The 19,198-nt window shown below is 41.6% G+C and overlaps 1 protein-coding gene across 1 annotated transcript in view; it reads right to left on the reverse strand.

Annotated features, from left to right (window-relative positions):
• PHEX (phosphate regulating endopeptidase X-linked) overlaps positions 1 to 19,198 on the reverse strand; it is a 137,000-nt gene that overhangs the window by 22,734 nt on the left and 95,068 nt on the right. Inside the window, exons 15-16 of the mRNA XM_054006123.1 lie at positions 8,204 to 8,262; positions 116 to 170 (exon numbers count right to left, since the gene is read on the reverse strand). Coding sequence (XP_053862098.1) covers positions 116 to 170; positions 8,204 to 8,262 — 114 coding nt within the window. The remainder of the gene's footprint in view (positions 1 to 115; positions 171 to 8,203; positions 8,263 to 19,198) is intronic.

Raw genomic sequence — 19,198 nt, forward strand, 5'->3', positions numbered from 1 at the left:
GCTGTATCAATACACTCTCTCACTTCGTGCTCCCTTTCATTTCACACAAGAACTTACCTTTGCAACTCTGTTACTCCTCACTGCCTACTTACTACAGTTTTCCTTTCTTACTTACCTAGGGTATTCTGTCCCCCAAAAGAAAGGCTTTTGGAGTTCTCCTGCTGGGAATCCTGTAAGAGTCAAAATACAAAAGTTAGAAGCAAATTCAATCCTGCTGAACTATGAAGCCATGAGGGGTTTTTTAAAGAGGGTTCTGCAGGGCAGTTCTTCTCTTGAACAACTTCAAAACAGTGTGCTGATAAAAACAGACCGTAGATCCTCCTTGTTCACAGTGCAGTGGCAACAGGATGTTGCACTATGACCTGAGACAGTTTGTTGTTGTTTGTTAGACATCTAGACAAGCAGAACTTTCCTTGTGCTTTCTCTCTGGGTTTTGGGCTACATAGATGGCTGGCTGCACTGCTCTTCCCGTGCAAAGGGACAGAGCCACTTCTCTGACCTCTGAGCTCTTGACATTACATACAGAAGGGCAGGAGTAACAGACAAAATGCCAAACCAAAAAAAAAATTAAGAACTTGCTCCCCGGGCTACTGGAACCCGTGCAAGGTACTTAAGCACGTTCTTATTTTTAACCATGTGAATAGTCCCATTAAAATCAGTGAGTTGTTTAAAGTAAGCCATATGTTTAACCAACTTGTTGAATCAGGATCACAGTATAAATAGATTATCGAGGCTTGATAGGAACATCCAACCATATCCAGTAAGTGCATCAGTTAGAAGTTACTGGTAAAATAATCTGCAATTGAAAGGTTATCAGTGCTGACACTCCAGTGAGTGATTTACCCAAGATCACACACAGACAGGATAGTACCTAGAACTCACAAATCCAGGCCCATTTCTAACCACTAAACTACATTTCATTACACATACAGAAGTTAATTCCCTGCTGCTGAAGTTCTCCCTTATCTGGGGTTAAACATAGCACCTGGTTAACAGCCGCTGCACCACCACCCAAGATTGAGACTCTCTGGCCAAATTTTTCAAAATGGGGTGAAAAATCAAGCCACGTATGTGCTTAGATATAGAGTTAGGTGTATAGCTTCAGGAGCTCCCTTTTGAAAAGACTTGGCCTATATCTCCGTTTCTCTTTTTTAGAGTATCTTAAGCATATATAAAGTGGCTATGACAATGATGTTTCTCAGACTGTTCATTGCAATTTCTAACTTTTCCACCATACTCTGATTGCCAAAGAATGTTACGGTCTCAAAACATAAAAACCACATGAACATTAAAATCAAAACAAAAAAGACTCTTAATAAGATTTTAGGTCTTTTATTATTTATAAACAGAGTGTGGAATTTTGCACAGTGAAGGTAAATGTGAGGCAACATTTCATTGTTATCCTCCCAGAGTCTTTTAAAAGAACATACTGAGTGTAATTCATGTCAAGTGATGCAGCAAGTGGTATGCCCTCCTGGCCTGCCCATCTGCTGCCTGCCTGCTCTTGCTCCCTTGCTGCCATAGCCACCTGTTTGCAATTGATTTATGAAAAGCAACTTTTTGTAAAACTTATTATCTGCGTTTTTATAGTTCTCTGGATGCTCTTTTGTTGTTCAGACCATGTTCAGCCTCTTGATTTTTGTGCTGTAAAAATATAAATTATACTAGTTACCAAGGATTTCCTGATCCTGCATCAGAACTAGAAGAGTAAGCATTCATATTCACCATGTGTATTGTCAAACATCTCATATTAATGGCATTCTCAAGTATCCTGATGAGATCTTTACTTTTAGATCTTTACTCTTAGTGGACAGACCACTGGACTGGGACTCAGGAGATGTGGGCTGTATTCCTGGCTCTGCCACTAGCCTACTGGGTGAATTTTGGCAAGTCACTTTACTTCCTGTGCCTCACTTTCCCCATCCATAAAATGAGGATAACACTACTGACCTCTTTTGTAAGGCATTTTGAGATTGAAAAATGAAAAGCCCTATGTAAGTGTTAGGTATCATCATTAGAATAGGTCCCGCCTACAAAGCTTCTTCATAAATGAGTTTAGGCAGTGACAAATCACACATTCTGTTAGGATCTGATCCAAACATTTTGAAGTCAATAGAAAACTGTCCAGACTGGACTGTGGAACCTTGCAATCTGGTCTCCTCCATGTTGTGGCATGCAGGTAGCCCACGCAGGGCTCCAAATCGTCCCTTTACTGTCTTGTATAGGTGCATTCATTGGCACATGAGCCCTCAGTGTCCAAGGGCCCAATTCTATAAATATTAATGTGGTGTGAGTAATGTTGCTCATATGAGTAGTTACATTGATTTAATAAGTCTATTTGTGTGAGTAAAGTAACTCACCGTGATCAAGTGAGATATGCATGTATCAAACTGTGACCTTGATTTTGTTTTGTGACTTCCATTCTTATATCCTGTGATCCATTTTAATGTGCTAACTGCCATTTTGTGTTGGAAAGCCAGCCTGACCCTGACAAGGCCAGTCCAGACACTACCCCTCCAGGATAGGGTGTGGCCCATCTCAGAGAGGACTACAGTGGGAGAGCCTTCAAGGGCCACCAACTCTGAATGATTCTCAGTGACTGGCCCAACACAGGGGACAATGCTTTTCTTCATGGGGACTTGCATGATTTGGGATCAGAATTTCCCAGTCTGGTCACAAGGCAAAACAGAATCAAAGACTATATGTAAGGGGTGGACTGCTTTCAGAAGAAGAGAGCTGTCCACCATCACATGCCAGAAAACCAGGCTGGAGAGACAGTGAAAGAGGGTAGGAGAGATACTGCCTCATGTGAAATGCTGACCAACCCTCAGACTCACAGGAAGAATGAGATCAGTCATGGGGAGGGTGTGTCTCAGGATTGTTACTTATTTTGCAAAGAACTGTAACTCTCTAGTACTTTCTTAACTGTAAAAGTGGCTGTGGTTAAGAAATTCCTTTGATAAGCCTGTGTTCCTTGCCTGCCTGCTATGTTGTCCTTGAGAAGGTTAACTGAGTTCAGAGCACCCATACAGTGAGATGGAATTCTGAAGGAACACATATAAGCAACAGGAGGGCTCGGGAGAGTTGAGGCACTGATTAGGAGGTCTAAGGCAGCTTAGCTGTGAAACTCCACATCTCAAAGATGGTGCACAGAAACCTGGGCCTGCACCTGGGAATGTGCTTAGAGACCCAGATCTACGAACAACAATGCGGCTCTGCCTGACCTGACCACACAAGGAGGCGAACAAGAAGAGTGGTCATTTCACCCCATACATCCTGTGAATTCACAGAACAAACAGACTGAACTGTGGAAGGCAGACTAACTGGCCCATACTGTGCATAAGTGCAAACTTTTTAAATTAAAGTAGGTACAAATTCAGCTCACAGGGAGAGAGGAAAGAGGATATAATGGCAAAGGCACTGGACTCAATAGACTTTCAGTTCCCAGCTCTGACAAAGATTTCCCATTTGATTTTGAGAAAGAACCTTAATCTCTCTCCCCACCTGTAAAACAGGAATATTACTACTTTCCTCTTTCATAGGGGTTTTGTGAGGGTAAGTGCATTATTGGTTATGAGGGCTCAGACAGCACAGTGAAGTGGGCCACTTAAGGACCTAGGAAAAAGGAAAAGAATGATTTTACAAAAAACATTTACATATTTTTCTTAAGGAAAGGGAATATCTAGGATTCCCCAGAAACAAGAAACATACAAGGAAAAAATTATTTTATTTTGGGCATTTGTAGATAAGAACATCAAGGAAGGGGGGGGAGGAGAAATGCTCATTGTCTTGCCTGTCAATGTAGTTTAAAATGAAAGTGACCGCTGGTCATTAGGAAAATGGGAACAACTTGAATCTCTTAATTAAGAACACTGCTCAAAAATGTTAATCCAAAACTGCTCTGCCCATTAGCCTTCAGAAAGCCAATGGACTATTTTGAAACTGCTCCTTCGTCAGTAAACTTCTGATTAACCCAGTCCTTCAGGAAAAGAACAGAGCGCCTCTCTGAGACCATGAATGCTGCACACTGTGTTTGTTGCATTTCCTTAGCCACCAGATACCACAGAGCTTTCCTCTGCTGCAGACCACCAAGCACATACATCTTGCAAGATGCTTAGGAGGAGATATAAGGTCTCATCTGGCATTTTCAAAGGGTTCTTCCTCTAAAATGTAATGAGTTACATCTTGACTGACACCATAAATCTGGGGAACTGACATATCACAATAAGTGAATAAAAAAGACGCTTGTATCTACATATGTTTATACCTATCCAGTGGGGCTCAATATCTGATACATCTATATATGCTCTTATTTAATGAGCATATGATTCAGTTTAGGCCTAAATTTAGCTTCATCCCATGCAAATCCACTGTCTATAATCATAATTAGCTGATCAAAAGTGCTCAAGTTTTCAAACATAATAGAAAATATTATATATTTATACATATTAAGGAAATTAAGCCTGCCAAATGTCAAGCTTCCTGTTCTCTTCTTTGTTGGAGCATTCCATTTTTTGTCTTTTAAAGGCCAGAGAGTTATGCTGCATTTTGAGTGCTATAATGATGCCCAACTCTCCTCAGTAGAAGTACAGTAGTAGACGCTTGCCATAAGTCTTTCTGTTATGACTTTTTTTTAACACTGATTGATTTACTTAGGTACCTAATTCAATAAGGACCTGATTTAAAGCCTATTGAAGTCAATAGGAGTCTTTCCAGTAACTTCAATAGATTTTAGATCAGGATCTAAAAGCCCATTATGGAAAAAGATAAGCCAGTCAATGCACTGTACCAATGGTTGCAATTAAAACCATGACATTTGCAGTATTCCCTATACTACATACAGGGAGTATACTCAAAGACCATGGTATATGGATCTGTTTATAAAGGCAATGACTTACAACTGCTTCCTTAAGTAAAAACTACCCAATATCGGTGGGTTACATTGCTCAGTAAATACTCAAAAATATGAGGTCAAATGTTAAGAAACTAATTTCAACTTTTCAAAAAAATTGGGCTACATTGGTTAATCTAATACACCTCAATTAAGTTAATAAGTGAATTATTTAAGGAAAGAGGAACCAAGCAGAATGAATTGATAAAAGAATTCTTTGATGTAACTTTAATAACAGTATGTATACTGCCTATAACTGACAACCTGTATAGCCCGAACACTGTTGCATTCCTTTACCTTGTATATCTGATTACCTCTCTTTTGAGAAAACAACTTGCACTGTCAACAGGTCTGTTTTATCTAAAAGAAAGAATTAGAAACTAGAAAAATGGTTTCTGGGTTCTATATACTATATATTAGTGAAATAAAGACAATGTGAGCAGGGCAACAGGAATCTACTTGTACATAAGTTCAACCAAGCTGATAGCATTGCCATCTTCATGCAAATTTTGCTGTATTCTCCGCAATTTATTCATTAATTTTTTTAATCATCGAGTTTTTGCTTTCTACTAAGAAAGATCTCATGAGTCAGTAGGTGGCATTCTTCCTTATGAGTCAGTACTCAATACAAGATGAAATTAAATAATCAAGATGAAATTAAAAACACTCAATTTGTCTTTTTGGAGTTTGCAGTGCTTCCTTGAACATGCAGTGGTAGTTAATGAAAAGTGTTTATATCGGTGAAATTGCAGCCATAGAAGCCATTTTGGCTCATTCTCTCAGGCACTTGGGCCTGTAAGGGATAGGCAATATGAGAAACGGACTTGACAAAGGTCCTGGATGGAATAGCAGGCCACCAGTATTCCATGCACTAATGCAGAGCTGGACATGAAGAAATGAGATGGGCATAAGGAAGGGGACATATTGCAATAGTTGTCAGTAGCCACCAAAAGACTATGCTCACTTCTGTCTATGTTTATGAATTGTCCATAAAACATTTAGGCTTATTTAGAATGTATTCACTACTCAGAATTCATTGTTCAAAACAAAACAGTCCTTTGTCTCTATATTGTTTGTAAGCAGCTTGTTGTGAGTATTTGAAATTCAAGTTGTACTGGTTATTTTGATTAGCTCCCATTAGCTTTTAGAATTAGGTTTCTGCTCTAAAACTTATCATTTACTAATATAAAACTTGCTTTTCATAAACAATCTCCCTCATTCACTATTTCTACAGATATTTCTGTCACACACTAAAAGCGAACATAAACATAGTAGAATCTAGTTTGCTTAAAGAGGTGACTCCATATCCACAGTTTGTATAGTATTTTCCCCAACTCCTAGGATATTCAACATGGTTACTAAAAACGTGACTCAGAGTGGTAAGATGTAGCTCTCATGAGTGAAGTTTTCTGAGAGAGTGAGTACAGCCCTCTTGAATGAACTTATTTTCGATACTTTCAGGAATTCCATCCCAGATAATGGTGGAGCTCTTTCCTGGAATTAATCAACTTTTAAAGGAGGTTTGATAGTGGCCTCCAGTGTTCAACAAATCCCTCTGACTTTCAACAAGGGCTAGTTCATTGTAAATTTCCTATCTAAAGAATGGTGGACCACCAGTTATACTGTATCCCCCTCCCTAGCTCACATAGTTTACAGTGAAAGGTTCCATTTATGACCCCTCCCATGCAGAGGTAAATACCATAACGGACTCTCTCTCTCAACCAAATCAGCTCAGACCATGTATATTTTTTTGCACCTGAGAACAGCCTTAAAGACAGTGAGCAGCTCTATCTAAAACCCAAGGTCAAATGCAAGCGGTACAAGAAGGTCAGCAGTCATGATATAAAATACAATTGCTTCTACACCCATGACTGATTGGTTACATTTGACAGCTCTCTGTTTCGTGATACCGTTAGACACAGGGAGTGTGAAATTCAGCATCAGTAACTCCAGCCTCTCATTATAGCTTTCTTTAATGTGCTATGTCAGTGTAGTTGAGAGAGCTGAATGATGCAGTAAGTTTGAAAGGACTCAATAATAAATGATATGTAACAGCAACAGATTTTATTCTGTGCTTGCTAAACTTCAACCTTAGCTATACTGTAAATCTGAAAACTGGGGAAGTTTGTTCTTCATTTAACAGGAAAAGGCAGTTATTTTTCATGTCCTTTAGATAGCTATCACAGAATTGATTAGCGATCTTAAATGACCACTCAAAAATCGGTTGCTTAATAGAGGTGACCTTTCAGTAAAAGTGGAACAGAATATGCCGAGGGCTATTTTTAGGAGGAGAGCCTAATTATTGCACCCATTTTACAAATGAGTACACTGAGCCACAGAGAAGTTAAGTGACTTGTACAGGGGCACAAGTTAGTTGCAGGAATAGCTGAGCATACAATCCAGGCAACATAAGTGCCAATTCCCTACTTTACCCACTAGACAGGACTTCCTGTCTACCTTCAGTCTGGCATATCCATTCCATTAGTTTCAGGAATTACTTCATAGTGTGATAAAAAGAGATTTAAGAAAATGGTGGGGGAGCCAACCAGAGAACTCCGACAAGCCTGTGGTAAGGGACCCCAAGCAGAGAGGTTATGCCAGAGAGCTATGCAGAGCCTGAAGCCACAGAAAAAGAAAGGATGATGCTGCCAGTAACTCTCACAGCTGGGAGGTGGAAGAGAGGTATCAAGGTAAAAGTAACACTACCATCCCTCCAGCCTTAAGAAATTTGGATGCAAAATTCCCATTAAAACAAATTGGAATTGGGCATCCAGATCCTCTAAAGAGCTTTGAAAAGCTCAGCCATATTATTTCAGGAACCCTGGAACCAAAGTATGATGAAGATAAGCTATCTGGCCAGAATATTTTAAAAACAAGGGAACCAGTAATCCAAGATTAGGTTAAAAGGTGTTGTGCTGTAATTACAAGATGAGATCAGACAAGAATTTAAAGCCAAATGCAGCATTCTATAATACCCATTCATGCCCATTGACTTCAAGGGACTTGCACAAATGTGATGGAGATCAGGATTTAGCCCTTACTATCTGAACCACTTTCCTTGGTACACATTCACTGGTACAAAAATGCTGTATTATTGCATGATTATGGAAGGAATTTAGGTTTGCATTTTCAGTGGTGTACACTAATTTAAAATGTTTAAATGTTGGGGTGGCTGATGCGACTCAAATCAGGGCCTGATTTTCAGGTCCCAACCACCTGTAGCTCCTGCTGGTCTCAGCTGAAAAGGTATGCCTTCATACATATCCTTTTCCGAACAAATAATTAAAGAAGAAAAAGAAGTCGGGTACTCACTGATCTGGTTGGTTGATGCACTATAGAAAGCGTTGACAGTGGTTGGACTAGTAAACCACCTGTAAAAATATGAATAAACAGCAACAAAATATTGGTTGTCGGTGTGTTGGGCTTGTGAATGGAATAATCAAAGATAAAAGGCTAATTCAACTAAATGAAACCAAGAGATTAAAAGCCATTATATACATTACAAATATAATTATTTCTGCAATTTTGTCAATTGCTATCTGTGATTTTTGGATCATTTAAATCTATTATCTACTGACATTATTTTAAATGACTATAATCAAATAGCGCTTACCAGAGCAGTCACTGGAGGGTACACTTGCTAACACTTATTCTATTTTTGTGTTCTTTTTTAAGTGATTTTAGTGCTTATGAAAGATGCCAAATTGACAGCCGTGGACAATGAAGTCCTCTATTTAAAATGAACAGGTGCCACACAGACCTACACAGACAGCAGCAGTACAAAGTCCTTTGCACTGTCTCAGCAATGTACTTCAACCCACTCATGGAGAAACTACCTATAGAAATTAGAGTTTACTTAGAAATGAGTAATCAAGGCTTTTCAGTCCATGGCCTCTCTCCTGCAACCCCTGACAAAGTGACTACTCATGCCTATTAGGATGATTTCAATTATGTGGATGTATCTCTAATAAGAACAAAGGAAAGAAAAATGATTTCAACATTCTGTAGGCCACTCAGCAACTACTGCTAATTATTTTATCACTAGTAAAGATTGCAATAGCTTTCAGCAACTATTAACCAATGGCCTAGAAGTGAAATATTCTGTACTGTGAGCTAAGGGACAATGCAAAGGATGAGGTTACAGGAACTCCTGAAATTCAAATCCAGCTTTTCCAATGATTCATTGAATGGTCTGGACTAGCAATTTAACCTTTTAGTTTCCCCATCTGTAAAATGAGTAATATATTTATTTACCTACCTTAGATCCAACCAACACACACATGAGTAACATTACTCAAATAGTTAGTCCTATTGCTTCCAATGGTACTACTCACTTGAGTAAAGTTACTTGTGTGTCAGTGTGAGCAGGATTGGGCCTTTACACAGGTTAGTTAGTTAATACTGAAAGATGTAATATGCTAAGCATTATCCCCTTCTGCCCCACAACTCAGTGATCTTCGCACCCTCTAATGTCATTTATTAACAAAAGAGTGAGTGAGTGAGTGAGTGAGTGAGTGAGTGAGTGAGTGAGTGAGTAACAAAAGTGAGGTTCATCGTGGTTACAAATATTGCAGTGGTCTGCAAACAATGTACAAAAGAATTATTTTCAATTGGTCATGTGCTTTCCTTGCTGTTCTTTGTGTTCCAAACCATAAATGCAATGGAGAAACCAGAATATTGGAGCTTTTCCACTAATATTGTAACAGAACCTGCACTGGCAAGATTTGAAGGATTTAATATTAACCCTGGCTGAACTTTTACTGCAGTAAGATATGGATTAACACTGCACCTATTGAAGTTAATAGCAAAATTCACATAGACTTTACTGGGAGTCGAGTCAGACCCTCCCTACTGCCCCATTCTGCCTCTACTTCAGCCAATGAGAATTTTGCCATTGACTTCAATGGGGCCAGGATTTCACCCTAGGCTTTTTAGAATGAAAAAATTAAAATAAAATTAAATATAAAAATAATGAGAATTAGTGGGTAATCTGTGATAAATTAGGCCCAGGTGTAATAAATGTCTGTACATCTGAAGGGAAAAATTCTTGAGTTATCACATGAGATGCTAGAATTTCTTCAGTATGTTAGATCAAAACTTTAGAAAGTCTCATTGAAAGTCAATAGGACTTAGGCTCCCTTAGTGCCTAATTCACTTTTGAAAATGTGGCTTTTCCATCTAAGTTATTTAAGCCTTGCAGTTTTGAATGGATTGATGCCTAAATACCTTTTAAAAATCTAGGCCTTACCATCTCTGTGCCTCACTGCCCCATCTGTACAATGGGGATAATAGCACTTTCCAACCTCATAGGGGAGTATGAGGATAACACAATCTTTAATGGAGAGGTGCTAATATGGTAATAGCAGGCCATATAAAATTATATGAGAGAGAGAGAGATTGATTAAAATCCCATGTAACAGGATACATGCACAATAGAGATTAAAACATTTTAAATGATTTTAAATGGGGTAACAAACTGGTATAGAAAACCAGTTAGTTCTGATTTTACTTACCTGCAAAGAACAGAGTTCAGGGTTTCTCTTACTACAATTAATGACTTCACTATTATTGAAAACAGTATAAGGAATGTTATTTTCAAAGTGTTAGTGATGCCATTCAATGCAGCTATAAAAACGTTCAACTCTGAATTTAGGTCTTAGTAGGCAATAACCCTCTCAAGTTAAAAACAACAAATATTGAAAGATAAATGTTGAGGAATCCCTTCTGAATTACTCTGTTTTAAAATATTTTCATTCCCCTTTAGAAAGGTGAAATCTGAAAGTGAAATTTAGAAAGATTTATTGGGGTGCAGCATGGACACTGGACCCTGAAGTCCTTACTTGGGTAAAACTCTCACTGAAGTCAGGATTTGCACCAATGTGACTACTGATGGTGGGTACCCTGACAAAAAGTTCAGTGGTTCCCTTTTGCCTGAATGCTCTTCCAAACCTTAACCATACAGTAAGTGCCTTGGTGCTTTTAAAACCAAGTTACACAACCTCAGAGACCACCTCCTTAATTTTCAACTGTCTGGTCCCTTCCCTGAGACCACCAAACACAACTCTTTCCCAGCACCCCACAGCCTTCCTAACCTATGTTTCATCACGTGCAAGTGAGACACTTGTGAGCTCATGAATACAATACACTCCAAGAACCAACTAAAAGAAACGATCTAAAGCCGTGGTTTTCAACCTTTTCAGGCTCAGGAGCCATTTGTAAATGTTAATGGCCTGGTGTGACCCAGTATATAAGCTGGGGGAGGGGGTGTTGGGTCCTGCCCCGAGTGGGTTATGGCCTGTCAGAACCCAGTAAATAGGCAGTGGATGGGAGGAGGGGGAATCAGGTCCTGCCCCATGGGTAAGTAGGAGGCCATGGGAGAGGGGATCAGGTTCTGCCACCACTGAGGAGTGGGAGGGGAAGGCCTGTAGCAGAGCCCACCCCACACTCACCTCGCAGCAGTTACTTCTGCGGCTCTAGTCCCACAGGGCTAGCTGGGCCTGTCTCCTCACTCCAGGCATTGCCACCTCCAGGCTCATAGTGCCCTGACAGGGTCCAGCTGGGCCAAATTTCTGGAAGTGGCATTGCCACCTGCTGCTAGGGTTACCAACTTTTGAAATGCAAAATAAGAAGCACCCACCATCACAAAAGGCAAGCCTGCCACAACCTCAACTACCAACCACAAGGCAACTCTGTAACTCCGCCTCCTTCAACAGCCACTTATAGTATGTGGAGAGAGAACACATATAGGTAAGATTGATAACATTTTCTTATGCCAACTGCAGAAGTGGGAACACTGCAGCATCTTTAGCTGGACACAAAAACTTTTAACATTAGCTATCCCAGTGTATTGTGATAACAATGCAAATCTTTAGACCCACGTAAAAAAAAAATGGCAGATTAAATTATTTTTTTGGCAACTGGCAAATCCATTAAAAAACGGCCAGGCCGGTCAAATACCAGGCAGGTGGTCACCAGACATATCAAATCCACACAAAAAAAAATGCAGAAATTGGGCTTGTTTTTGGCTTAATTGGCATGTGAGTTGCTTGTTGGCTAGTTTTTGGCTTGTAGTTTGTTGCTTTTAGCTTCTTTTTTTTTTTATTGGCTCCCGGCAAGCAGAGGCAAGGTGGGGAGAGAGTCAGGGGTGCACAGCGGGCCCACCACAGTCCCAGATTGCACGCCGGGGGGATCTAGTCACATAGAGTGTTGGGATTCTTAGGGATTGGTTTGTTTTGGCCTTGTTTTGAAATGGGATTAGCTTGATTTTTGGCTTATTGTGAAAGTCGGGGTGCTTATTTACCGTGTGAAAGTTGGCAACTGTGGTGGTAACCCTACCTGATGCAGCAGCACTCACTGTAATTTCACCTGGCCCCCCATCATCATGGCAGAGGAACAGCTGGGCCAAACCTGAGGAGTGCTGCAACCCTACAGGTCACAATGCCTGGGGCCGAGCTCAGCCAGCCCCATGGGAGCCACCTCATGACCCTTTGAAACAATCTGACAACCCACTTTTGGGTCACAACCCAGGGATTGAGAAATCCTGGTCTAAAGTACTGAGACACTGGAAGCAAGCAGCCACTTCTGGACCAGCAGAGACTCTGGCAAAGCTACTAAGCCCCATACATTTTCAAAGGTAGGTAGGGGGATAGGGCGAGAAGAGGTTGAGGGACTGGGTTAGGATCAAAGAAACATCTGCACTGGGAGTGGAGTCAAGCAACTGGATTGAGTGGGAGCAGCAGAACAAAGGCACGTGGGGAAGAAGTAGGAAAGAAAGAGCAGGGTAGAAGGCGAGCTAATCAGAGCCTGGAAAATGTCTGATTTCAGTGACATTAATGTAAAATAAGCAACCGAATTAGTTATCTGTAGCGTTATAGTCGTAATGTGCTTTTGTTGGCAATTGCAATTCTTAGTTAAATTGCGCAATAAAGGATAGAATCTTAAAATGGCAGAGTACATTCCTTAATCAATAGATTAATCAGCCTCCCTCTCTCATTTTATTTTCAGCGTTGTGCTGCCTCTTTTACAACGCAGGAACCAGAGAATTAATCAATTGAAACATCAAAGAATGATGTCATAGGCATGTCTTAAATATCCATCATTTTATGGACTCTAATTGCCAAGGGTAATCCTGTCTGCAGAGTTTATTTAAGAGAAAGGCTTTTTCAAGAAAAAAATCTCTGTAATAAAGTGATGAAATGGTGGAAATATTTTAGTAAAACAGTGAAAGTCAGAAAACGACAGGTGCTTCTGGTGGGGGGGGGAGGCAAGAAATAAAAACATTTATTTATATTGTCTTTCAATTTCACATCCATTCACATCAGCAGTCAGAGCAACAATTTGTGAATGATGCAGACACCTGGAAAGGGGGCTCACCCACAGGACAAACTGCATGGCTTTGCAACAGCCTGCAGGACTAACCACCAATTTAGATTCCTTCGGTCTGAGGAGGGAACCCCAAGGGCCACATCTGAAATACTGAACATTTAATTTTTTAATTTCAAAGCATCTCAGAATTGTCCCCCTTCTCCCATACTGCCTTTGCACTTCCTTCTACCGCACCGTTTACACTTGGAAAGTACTCCCTGACCTTATCCAAAGGCCATTATGCTCTTCTTCTCCAAATCCCTCCTCAAGATTGACCCAATGACTAAATTGCCACCTAGTTCTAGAGCCGTCTGAGGATAATTGATACTTAAAATATATACACCTCTACCCCGATATAATGTGACCCGATATAACACGAATTCGGATATAATGCGGTAAAGCAGTGCTCGGGGGGGGCCTGCACACTCCGGCGGATCAAAGCAAGGTCGATATAACGTGGTTTCACCTATAACGTGGTAAGATTTTTTGGCTCCCGAGGACAGCGTTATATTGGGGTAGAGGTGTATATTGTATGCTTTATCCCTCTCCCCGCACCCTTTTATTGTTGCCCGGCTTCTTATCTTTAGGGCCACGCTGAACTCATCACTTTTACAGGACACAAAGATAATATCAATGGCAAGAAATGCCTTTGGCTAGCCTGAGGAGTCTGCACCTATTCTTCTTGGATGAGAACCTAACCATTACGATAAATGTATTTGTCACTTCGAAGATAGATTACTGTACCTCACTCTGCCTGGGGTTGATGGTAAAGATTGGTGGGAATGCCAGTTTGTACAACACTCAGCAGCCCATCATGAGAGGCCACAGAGAGTATATCATATCACTGTTCCACCTGCCTCCATTGGCTGGATCCACTTCACAGTCTTTGAACTTATCTTTAAGACTTGGCACAGGGTCTATCTTGTAGACCTCTTCCCTCTCTGTAACCACAAAGACAATTGTATTCAATGAGGACAAATCATTCTTGATGGAGGACCCTTGGCTGTGAAACTCCATGACATCAGAATGAGCCAAATAATGATGGCTCACACAGCTTGATGCAACACCCACTTTTTGTAAAAGCTCCCCTTAAATGAGGGCTGAAGAATGTCCCTGCATAATTTCTCAGGGATACATTTTTAAATAGACAGGAACAAAAGATTAAGGAAAACTGGTTGTATTAAGGAGACGGGGAGAACAGAATATTTTACTGACAAATACAGTGCAATTCTTAATTTGGTATCTGGCACTGAGATACTATGGAGATAGGCACATTATAAATACATAGAGAGAGGCAGTGAAATTCAAGAGTCCTGTGGTCCACCTTGAACCATGCTCAAAATGCATCAGGCGGCATATTTCATGAGAGGCATTATAGTGAATCCACTGAAATTGCATCACTTCAGACTAAAACTGAATCTGTCATGCCCCTTCAATGAGATAAAGCAAATTAAGACACCAAAATCTGTAAGGTAATGTTATGTTACATTTGTATGTTAAATTCATAAATTGCTCTGCCTGTCCATCCTGAACTCAGGCTGTTTGGACTTATACTCTAGGTTCTGCAAAAAATTTAGGTTGGTACCCCAAAGTGGGTCATTGACCCAGTTTTAATGGGGTCACCAGGGATGGCATTAGACTTGCTGGGGCCCAGGGCCGAAGGTGAAGCCCAAGGGCTTCAGCCCTGATTGGTTGGACTCAGGTTTCAACTTCAGCACTGGGTGGCAGGATTCAGTTTACAGTCCCCCTCCCTTCGGGGCTGAAGCTCCTGGGCTTCAAAATGCTAGATTTCAATTTTTCTTCTTATCAGTTCTAATTCTAACCAGCTCCAACCCTCATACACACAACATCCAGCCATTTCCACTTGCCCTCCAAAATCCTTTGTCTCTTCCTACTTGTGACTCTCACCTATTCTCATAATTCTCCCTCTGGCCCTTTGATAATTAAAAGACATATCACTGTGATTTTCCTTTTAGCTTGCTGTGCTAAGGCAAATTAGCACAGTTTGTAATATTACTATCTAGAAACCTGTCCTATTTGGTAAATCAAATAGGTAAATCAATACAGCGTTGATACTTTTTTGGTTATATTACTGTGTTGGTTTAATATCATTATTCTGTCAGACCCATTACCATAGCCAGGAAAATCCATACTCAATATTTATTGATCCCACTCTGGGCCACTTCATGATTAGAGCCCTGCGCAGATACAATATTTTATCCACATCCGATCCGCGATCCGCAAAAATAGTGCGCGGATAGAAAGTGGATATCCGCAGATTTGCAAGGCTCTACTCATGGTGTCAATATAGGTATGCATATAATAACATTTTGTAAAAGGTTATTGTATCTGGACAGAAGCCAAATAATGAGTATGTTATAATTATTTTTATTATCCATACACAGTACCAAACCACAATAGGAACTAATGACCTGCAAAATTCCATGAGAAACAGAAAAGCATTTAATTCTACTGTAGAAACATCAGAGAAGCATAATCATGTCTCTTTGACTCTTAGCTTAAATGTGGCAAAACTGATCTTTTTTTAGATCACATCTCACATATTAGCCTGGTGTGAATTATTGCTGTTGAATTATAAGCACCTTAAGATAAAGCAGAAGTTTATAAAGGAAGCACTAGTGGTTCTTAATGCTTTAGCTACCTGTCTGCATGGCAAGTATATATAGTTCAAACTGTGCTACCATCCATTATATATAATTTCAAAGACATAATGATTACCATGGGCAAATTGTGGGGTTGCTATGAGCTTTGAGGAAGGGGTAGCATGTAGTTCTGCTGCCCAAGGAACAGATTGGTAATTAAATTGTGACTCTCAGACTCAAAACTTGGTTTCCCCCTTTTGCTTCACGGGGGAAGTAATTTGCATCAGCACTTCACCTGACAGGTTTCACTTTCCACTTTTCCTCAGTTCAGCTAGGCGGCCTGGAGCAACTGTTGTGGAGGTGAGTGAAGTCAAGGCTCTGTGCACTCCCCACCACCTTGCACAGGAGGTGCAGTAGTGACCCTAACGGAGGCTGCTCTCCCCCACCATTCTGAAATCCACAATATGGGTAGCACACTCAGGAGAGTAAGGGGGCACTTTACACCTCCTTCCTCCACTTCACACAATCTCATCCTATATGAACATTAGGTCTATTAATCTTTTTTTTAATGTAGCATGAAGGGCAAAGGAAGACCAGATCTGATCTATCATGCTACAATGAGAGTAAAAATACCTTCAAATTCTCCTTGGCTGAAGAGAAACAGGATAAGAGGGAGAAATTATATTCTATCTCTCGGTGAACAGGGGAGTAAATCCCTTATTTTTTAAGCATATCAGTGATGTGAAAATTCTCAGAGTATGGCCCTAAAGGTGTATATTTCAGGGATTACCTGCCAAATAATTTCCTCCAAGATGACATTTCCCTTCATGGTAAGAACCTATTCAGTGCACATTAATGCAGCTAAAAAATTTCTTTTGCAAGACTGAAGGATTGAGGGTGTTTATCTACTTTTCTATAAAGGAGAAAATGTTATTTCACTGTTCTCTGGAAACTCATGATGAGCTAAAGAGAATATATTATCATGATCTAACTGTGGCATACAAGGCTATAGGAGAGTCTTCAAAATCATCCCTTCAGAATTAACCCTTCTGCTTTCAAAGTAATGTGCTCATGAGATTTTAGCAGTCACACTCACTGTTGAAGTTAAGCTGCTAAAACCAAGGACTGTGCCTCAAAAATAGAGGGCCAAATTCTGATACCCTTACTAACAGGGAATAGTACAAGTATATCACCCTTTGATTAGTCTCAGAGAGTCAAGAGCACCACTCATGGCGTAAGGTAAAACCAGGGCTGAAAGTAACTTAAAGGACTTACCAGTACTCCGGAGTCCTTGGGAGGGGGAGGGGCCTCAACCGGAAGAGGCATGGCCTCTATCAGAAGAGGCGGGACCTTTAAATTCCTAGGCTCTTTAAATCAGGATTTCAAGTGCCCAGGGCTGGGGCAGCAGCAGCTGGTTTAACGGGCCCTGGAGGGTAGGGGCAGTGGGAGCCCCGGGCCCTTTAAATCGCCACCCGAGCCATGCTGCCGGAGCCCTCAGGTAGCGGCGGTGGGGCTCCGGCGGCAAGTTAAAGGGCCCGGGGCGGTAGCGGCGGCCGAGCCCCTGGCCCTTTAAATCGTTCCTGGAGCCCTGCTGCCGGAGCCCTGGGGAGGCGGCGGCAGGGCTCCGGCGGCTATTTTAAGGGCCGGGCCGATAGTGGCTGCCGCAGCCCCAGACCCTTTAAATCGTCACCGGAGCCCCGCCACTGCTACCCCAGGGCTCCGGAGACGATTTAAAGGGCCCGGGGTGGTAGCTGCGGCAGGCGCCCTGGGCCCTTTAAATCGCCACCCGAGCCCCGCTGCCGCTTCCCCAGGGCTATGGCAGCAGGGCTTTGGGGATTGGTCATGCCTGACTAACCTAATTGCCTTCTATTAGGAGATAACTGGGTCTGTGGATGAGGGGAAAGCAGTGGATGTGTTATTCCTTGACTTTAGCAAAGCTTTTGATACGGTCTCCAACAGTATTCTTGCCGGCAAGTTAAAGAAGTATGGATTGGATGAATGGACTATAAGGTGGATAGAAAACTGGCTAGATCGTCAGGCTCAATGGGTAGTGATCAATGGCTCCATGTCTAGTTGGCAGCCGGTATCAAGTAGAGTGCCCAAAGGGTCAGTCCCGGGGCCGGTTTTGTTCAATATCTGGAGGATGGCGTGAACTGCACTCTCAGCAAGTTTGCAGATGACACTAAACCGGGAGGAGTGGTAGATATGCTGGAGGGTAGGGATAGGATACAGAGGGACCTAGACAAATTAGAGGATTGGGCCAAAAGAAATCTGGTGAGGTTCAACAAGGACAAGTGCAGAGTCCTGCACTTAGGAAGAAAGAATCCCATGCACTGCTACAGACTAGGGACTGAATGGCTAGGAAGCAGTTCTGCAGAAAAGGACCTACGGGTTACAGTGGCTGAGAAGCTGGATATGAGTCGACAGTGTGCCCTTTTTCCAAGAAGGCTAATGGCATTTTGGGCTGTATAAGTAGGGGCATTGCCAGCAGATTGAGGGATGTGATCATTCCCCTCTATTTGGCATTGGTGAGGCCTCATCTGGAGTACTGTGTCCAGTTTTGGGCCCCACACTACAAGAAGGATGTGGAAAAATTGGAAAGAGTCCAGCGGAGGGCAACAAAAATGATTAGAGGGCTGGAGCACATGACTTATGAGGAGAGTCTGAGGGAACTGGGATTGTTTCGTCTGCAGAAGAGAAGAATGAGGGGGGATTTGATAGCTGCTTTCAACTACCTGAAAGGGGGTTCCAAAGAGGATGGATCTAGACTGTTCTCAGTGGTACCTGATGACAGAACAAGGAGTAATGGTCTCAAGTTGCAGTTGGGGAGGTTTAGGTTGGATTTTAGGAAAAACTTTTTCACTAGGAGGGTGGTGAAGCACTGGAATGGGTTACCTAGGGAGGTGGTGGAATCTCCTTCTTTAGAGGTTTTTAAGGTCAGGCTTGACAAAGCCCTGGCTGGTATGATTTAGTTGGGGATTGGTCCTGCTTTGAGCAGGGGGTTGGACTAGATGACCTCCTGAGGTCCCTTCCAACCCTGATATTCTATGGTTCTATGATTCTGGCGGCAATTTAAAGGGCCTGGGGCTCCAGCCACTGCTGGGAGTCCCAGGCCCTTTAAATTGCTGCCAGGGGAAGCCAATCCTCCCTGGTATGGCGCACAAGCTCTTGCGTACCGGCTTACTTTCACCTCTGGGTGAAACCCAACATGAGTAAGGATAACAGAATCTCATTTATAGGGATTAATAATATACTGGAGACAACTGTCACATTAGTTGTAATGTGGAAAATGATCTTTAAACCTAAAGATGACAACACCTATATGAAATATGACCAGTGT

This window comes from Malaclemys terrapin, chromosome 1 (assembly GCF_027887155.1).
Source record: "Malaclemys terrapin pileata isolate rMalTer1 chromosome 1, rMalTer1.hap1, whole genome shotgun sequence".
NCBI classification, from domain to species: domain Eukaryota; kingdom Metazoa; phylum Chordata; order Testudines; family Emydidae; genus Malaclemys; species Malaclemys terrapin.